Source organism: Cyrtonyx montezumae, unplaced genomic scaffold (assembly GCF_038088225.1).
Source record: "Cyrtonyx montezumae isolate F1298 unplaced genomic scaffold, pur_monq_1.0 scaffold_8, whole genome shotgun sequence".
Taxonomy (NCBI): Eukaryota; Metazoa; Chordata; class Aves; order Galliformes; family Odontophoridae; genus Cyrtonyx; species Cyrtonyx montezumae.
The window spans coordinates 46,014,821-46,021,721 of record NW_027072089.1 but is presented as its reverse complement, the minus strand read 5'-3'; the positions used below and the strand labels follow the sequence as shown (position 1 = coordinate 46,021,721).

Here is a 6,901-nt window from a genome sequence, read left to right as displayed (position 1 = left end):
TGTATTTCCAACCCAGTCACTGCCCTCTAATTAAATTCAGTTTACAAAAGCAGCCTACAAAGAAACAGTGAAACACTCCCAGACAAGCAATATGTCTTGATTTTGTAACCTAAATTCAAAAGGGAAAACAATTGAATTCCTAGAAGTAAGGAAAGCACTGTCAAGTGATCACTTTAGTCATTATTTCTGCCAAGACCACAGATTATGGCAAAGCTGCTTCACAGTGTTGTGCCAAGTCTGCTATGTTCCATACCATATGAACCACAGGATATGAGAAATGGAACAGAATTCTTCACATACTTAAAGCACTGTAGTCAGAAGAAGACATAAAAATATGTATTGTTCCATTTGGAATGTGAGAATAATGCATTAACAGCACAGATTGTCAGTGTGCTTTGAGAAAAGATAGAAGGAAGAAAGAAAAAAAAAGTGCTGCAGGTATAGTAAGAGACATCACTCACACTCTGCTCACACAGAGACTTTTTACTTTACAGAAAGCACTAGGATTTACCATGTAAGTTTAAAAAGCAGTATTAATACTGTACTCAACGTCAAGAAATGAAGCAGTTAAGGTAATAGTGAAATACCACCTCAATTACACCCATAGGATTTTAACGTGCAAGTCTAGGACAAAACTCATTAATTTACAATGTAATAAAATGTGAAGGATGTGAATTTCTTCATTGTATATGCTCTCAGTAGGAAATGAAGTACTCAGTCACTGGGAAGTGTTCAGTCACTGATGTACAAATTCAGTATGCCTAAGTGTCTTATGCTTCATTTTTAAGGCAAGAATAGATACTGTGACTGTATACAGCTGCAAAAGTATTTACAGAAATGATTAGATAAACAGCCCACTTCTAGCATGAAACATGTTTAATGGCATATTTAATAAAGCGGTGTTTTATTGAAGAATTATTAATTTATCTTAAATTGCAAAAATGCACCTAGAATGGGTAATAGCATCATTTTTAAGTGCCTCCCCACCCAAATCTTTGTTCCTAAACCTCTAACACTCTAAGCCATCCTCTCTCCCTGCACATTTCCAGTCCTATTGCAAAAGTGCAGGTGTGCCTGAGCAGCCCCAGAGTCTACAGAAGCAAAAGCTGAAATGCCAAAAAAAATGTATGCAAAGGGTCCCAAAAAGAAAAAACAGGTCCTGAGGGGAAAGAAAAAAGGAAAAAAAAAGCTGCAGGTATCCAGGGATTTGCTCAGTCATCCTTGTCTTTTGCTCCATGTTTAAGGATGCGCGTGAACTCAATGTAATTGAAATTGCCCTTTTTGTCGATTGGTGCCTCTCTGTAGAGCTCATCTACCTCTTCATCTGTGAACCTGTCTCCCATCGTGGTCAGCAGCTCCCGCAGGTAGTCCTCTTGAATAAACCCTAGGATGCAACGTATAGAGAAACACAAAATGAAAGCTGTCTTCTAGCAGGCCCTTGAAAGCAGTATGGTGAACGTTAAGACAGCCCCAGAAACAGACATGCAAATTAATTAACGTGCAGCTTTTTAAATGCGAAGGGGAGGGGGAGAATTTTGATGCATTTTGTATGTTCATTTATTTATTTATTGTGTAAAAGAAGGCCTGATACTCTACGGTCTATTTCCATTTATTGATCTTAAGCAGCTCCAAGTGGAAAGACGAGATCCTAAAGCAGGAATACAGTCATCACTAACCTCCATTATACAAGCTCTTCTATTAATTGAATTATATTTTTTCTTGATGGAATTAGATAGATTTAATCATCCTTTATTAACTAGCTTGCTGTGGGGACCAAATAACCACTGGTTGGCCCTTCAGTACTGCATGATACCATCACTGGAGGTGACTTGTGTGGATACAGTGAGCTGCAGGCAAACACCCGGGGAAGGAGTTTATAACAGAACAGACTTTAAGGCAGGATGAGTAAATTAGCCTAGGAAGGAGGAAGAATGTGTACCATGGAGAGGTAGGGGCAGAAAAGCTAGTCAAAAAAGGTAGAGTACACAGTTACTTATTATACGATGAAACGCTAGCAGAAGTTTCCAAAGGAAACCATCAAATACACAGAAATGAGCCGTCGATTACTTTACTACTGCAAAGAAACTTCTGCCAATTCCATTTCAATGGGTGGGCAGAACCACCAGTTGCCAAATAATTGCAGGAAAGTTTAGAGATTAAAAAAAAGTGCAAAATAGACATAAGAATGCAGGGACTGCTTAAGGTTGAAATAAGACATGCCATGCCTTTACACACACAGCCCTTTGAGAAAGAAATCAGTTACTGAACTCAAACTGGATAAAAATCAGTAAAAGAACAGAGGTGATGAATATTCCAATAAAAATACACTAGGCAGAACAGCTGGAAATCATTAGTAGACACCAAAAGTGACTTACATAGAATCAGTTAGGATGTGGTAAGTTCTGCTTTGGAAAGACTTGTATAACTTAAGCAAACAAAGTTCATGCAGAGAGTATACAAAACAGGGAGTCAGGGAACCAAAAGGCAGCCAGAGAGCATGATAAATTACCACGAGGTTGGTCTGTACTGCAGGGAAGCAGCACAGGAAAAAAACAAAAAAAAAACCCCAAAAAAACCAAAACACACGTTACAACATATGTTAAATATGTTAAAACAGCATAATATCCTAGTGTATGTAGACCAGCCTCTGATTAATGACTCCAAATGAAGAATGCTAACAACCATGTTCTTTAAAATCAGGAGGAGAATAGCCAGGCCTATCTTAACTGGGTCAAATTTCGCAGCTGTTTCTTAGCAGGTGTGAGTAAAGGGGAAAAAAAACACACACAAAAAAAGTTAAAGGCATTAGTCGTTTTCTTTTAACAGTGCAACAGAGACCAAATAGTGATGAGAGATGATATGAGGATTAGCATGCAAAGAATGCAAGGCCTTTGGTGCTACAAGTTTAGCCTCAAGGACTTAATTGCTTTTGTCTGAGTACATTAGGTGTGTAAACACTGCACGGGGTTGCCAGAGGAATCATACACTAAAAGTTTTAGCAGCACATAATCACAAAGTAAATAGTTTTCCCACTCCTCCTAAAACAAGCTCTCACACAGTTTCAATATGGACAGGGAGTAATCAACTAATGAAGCAAAATTTAAGATTTAGCCTTTGGCAGACAGCACAAAACAATGTGGGGTCAAAGAGCAGAAAAACAGTTATACTAAATGAAGGCAGATATAAGCTTTTGTGCTAATTTTATGATACTACTGTTTTACATGACAGTAATGCTGAAGTAATATAAACAACAGCATCGACAATACAGGAGAAGCAAGTAAAACCAAGGCCAACTCCTTTTTCCTCACCAAGAGGGTCTGGTTCTTGTTATTCTGCTTCAGAAGAACTGCACTGATGTGTAATAGGAAATCAGGTGCACAACACAAGACACATGGAGATTATTAAACTAAAAGAAGGAAAAATAAAAAAGAAAATAAAAGCAAAAGGGTTCAACACAGCTGGAAGAGCTAAATTTGAGGATAAAACAAATAAGAAGCAAAAATACCATGGGCTCTGTTACATTTTATTTTGAAGACTCCATCTTGATTACTTTTAATCAAAATCATTAAAACAGCATAAACATCTAACGTGTCTCCTGGTTAAAATTTGAGGATGGCGTTAAGAAAAAATACTGTGGAGTCATTATCTTCAAATTATCCTAGGATATAGAGAAAGGATATAGATAGACTAAAATTTTTATCATTAAGTTTAAAGAGGATAAAAAAAATCAGTCTTATCAGCACATGGGGGCTTGAACCAGTAACGTACAATCTATGCAGACATAGAAGGTCACTGTTCAAAAGAACTGGCAGCACTATCGTTTTCTTTATATCCTGATTCACAGGCTCCTGTTCTGGTGCACGCATAAAAAAAACCTTGTAGTATGGTCAGTCAGACTACCTGTGGGGAGAAAATAACCTACTAACAAAACTTTCTTCTCCAGGAGATGGTGAAGAGATTACCCTTGAGAGGGAGGAAGTCAATTAACATTTGAAAAGGCCTTAGCAACAGAAAGCCTGTTTACCTACAACCCAACAGGAAGGGAAAGCACTTTGAAAAGGCAAAAGGTGCTAAAAATACACAGACAGAAAATAGCTGCTTGAAATGGGCTAATATCCTTTGAAAAGTTCGAAATGTACATCCACAAATCTGGAAAATCTGACTGCAGCATTGTGGTAGACCATCGTAAGCAGTGACGTGTGCAGGGGCAGCACTAATAGGGCAGGTTCACAACACGTCAGAACCCTGATACTGTGTTTCCACAGAATAACCTCAGGATCAATCTCTGGTTGCTACACAGCTCTCCAGAACCCTGTCCCATCTTAATAAATAAATAAAAGCATAAACCTAACTTCATGATTACAGATACAACCTTGAAAGCTTAACACCGTAAAACCGAACTCTGCATTTTATTCTTCCCCTCCCTTGCTATGCCAGTCTACTCAACACCATTTCTGTCTTCCAGACCCCACCCTGATTATATCCATAAATCACTAAAGCTACAGTCCCTGAAACCTTAAAACAACTGGGCGTGAGGGTATGACACAGCCTAAGACACACGAGGCAAGATGAAGGAACAGAAGAAAAAGTTGGCATGGTCTGGATCACCTATCTACAGATATTAAATGCACCCAAGATTCGTATATCTCTCAAACCCACTGCAGGGGAATAACAAACTCAGTTGAATTACAGATTTCACATCCACTTCCCTTTAAATGCCATAGAAAAGATCACATAAGACCAAAAAAGTACTCCAAAGCAGTTGAGTTTCACCCACACACCTGTTGCTTCTTCATCAAAGCAGGCAAAAGCATTCCTGATGACGTCTTCCGGATCGGTGCCATTTAGCTTCTCACCAAACATTGTGAGGAACATTGTGAAGTTGATGGGGCCCGGAGCCTCGTTCATCATGGCATCCAGGTACTCATCCGTTGGATTCTTTCCTACAAATACAAGGATTCGTGTATCATCTGAATAGTATCACCCAAACGGGGACACCTCTCAGAAGCTGTCCCAGACTCAGTGCTTTAATTCCAATAGCACAAAAATGTTTGGCAGCTGCAAACAGAAGAGGGACATTACCGAGGGAGGCAAGCATGTCGTGCAAGTCCTCCTTGTCAATGAAGCCATCCCTGTTCTGATCAATCATGTTGAAGGCCTCCTTGAATTCCTGAATCTGGGACTGATCAAACATTGCAAACACATTGGAAGTGGCGCGCTGAGGGCGCTTCTTGGTGGTCTTCGTCTTTGCTTTTTTGCTAGACATGTTGATTTTTGGATACTAAGAGAAAAGTAAATAGAATAAGGTCAGAGTTAGGACTTAAGAAGAATGTACTAAACATTAAGCTTTAATACCAACATTCAGAGTCAGAAAGCATCTCTAACACCCTTCCGTTTCCTCTCATCAGAACGTATTTCCTTATCTGAGAAGGGGAAAAGAGAAGCAGGAAATAGAACAGGAAAGGCAAAAACAAACAAAAAGTCATTAAAAGATTAAGTTGCACATACCTTTCACTCTGAGAAGGAACAGCTTTTACCTGGGTTCCCTCCTTAATACATCTATCTTCAAGAATGGAACTTTGGTCTCAAGCCTAAACAAGAAAAGTGAGATTTTGAAAGTTATTGTTGAGCTCGTGTAATAACTCCGTGTTTGTATATTGTGTAATATCTGTATATATGCAATATCTGAGAGCAGGGGAAAAGAACACTCGAACGTGGTGCACCTGAGCAAAGTCTGAAGGGCCAAAGCGTGGCACCTGACAGCAGTAAGTAGCGTTCTGTAATCCAGCAAGTGTATGCCTTGCCTTTTATTGTTAAACAAACAAACAAACAAAAAACAACACAAAACCGTGACGTTAGGATAATAGTTCATCCTGTCCTGCAGATAGAAGTAGTTATGACGCCCGCACCCACCGTCCCCACCGCAGCTACCCCAGCCCCAGCGGCCGCCCCCAGCCCCAGCCTCACCCCAGCAGCCGCCTCGGTGCGACGGCAAGCGGAGGAAGCGGCAGCAGCCCCAGCGCTTCCTGGAGAAACCATCGCCCTCCCGGCGGCGGGAGGAGGCGGGCGGCGACCCGGGGCCGGGCGGACAGGGAAGGGGCGGACAGGGCACAGCACGGAGCAGCGCGGGCTGCCGCAGCGACCGCAGCCTCCGGGACGGCCACCCCGGGGCGGCCCCGCAGCGTCCGGTTCCCCAGTTCCCCCTCCGGGAGCGGCGCGGTGGTGCAGCCGGGGCGGGGCGGTGAGGGATGGGGGTGGCTGTGCCGTTCCTTCTTGCTGGCGTGCTGATGTGTCGGCTCGTTTTGGGAGTGGCATCTCGCGTTCACCTGTAGCCCACGAGTCAGGTGGATTAAGTTTGGGCACTGTACACGATGAAGTTCATCCTTGGACTTTTAGTACGTAAAGGGTCTATGAGAAAGAAGGGGACACACTTCACCTGGGTCTGTTGTGAGAGGACAAGGGGAAGTGGTTTCCAAATAGAGGAGATTTAGATTGGTTATAAGGAAAAAGTTTTTAGCAATCAGGGTGGTGAAGCACTGAAACAGGTTGCTCAGATTGCTGGTGGACACCCTATCCCTGGAGACACTCAAGGTCAAGGCAGGGCTCTGAGAAAGCACCTGATGTAGTTGTAGGTGTCCCTGCTCACTGCAGGGGAGTTGGACTAGATGACCTTAAAGTGTCCCCTCCAACTCAAAACGATTCTGTGATTGTATAATGCATCCTTTGGAAGCTGTGGTTCCACATTTGGAGGGAGAGACATGGCCCAAATCAGCCTTATGGTCCAAATTTCTTCCTCCTTCACAGAAGAGCTACACCATGAGGTCCAAGAAGTTACCTAATTAACCACTAAGAGTACTTCCCTGTTGAATTTTAACATCACTTTTCTAAAACTAGCTTGAAG

General features: G+C 41.8%; 1 protein-coding gene across 1 annotated transcript; it reads right to left on the bottom strand.

Moving 5' to 3' along the window:
* Positions 1-902: 902 nt before the first annotated feature.
* LOC136058511 (myosin regulatory light chain 2, smooth muscle minor isoform) lies at positions 903-6,054 on the bottom strand. The gene is made up of 5 exons (XM_065752009.1): positions 5,968-6,054; positions 5,509-5,591; positions 5,083-5,281; positions 4,782-4,943; positions 903-1,384 (listed from the first exon to the last, which is right to left on the bottom strand). The coding sequence occupies exons 3-5, from the start codon at positions 5,264-5,266 to the stop codon at positions 1,212-1,214; spliced, it is 519 nt and encodes a 172-aa protein (XP_065608081.1). The 5' UTR covers positions 5,267-5,281; positions 5,509-5,591; positions 5,968-6,054; the 3' UTR covers positions 903-1,211.
* Positions 6,055-6,901: the final 847 nt, after the last annotated feature.

Excerpts from the sequence above, each read along its gene's own strand:
- LOC136058511 (XM_065752009.1), bottom strand. The coding sequence starts at position 5,266 with ATGTCTAGCAAAAAAGCAAAGACGAAGACCACCAAGAAGCGCCCTCAG. Across the intron at positions 4,944-5,082 it reads CGACATGCTTGCCTCCCTCG|GAAAGAATCCAACGGATGAG; the intron begins GTAATGTCCCTC and ends TTGTATTTGTAG. Across the intron at positions 1,385-4,781 it reads CTTTGATGAAGAAGCAACAG|GGTTTATTCAAGAGGACTAC; the intron begins GTGTGTGGGTGA and ends GTTGCATCCTAG.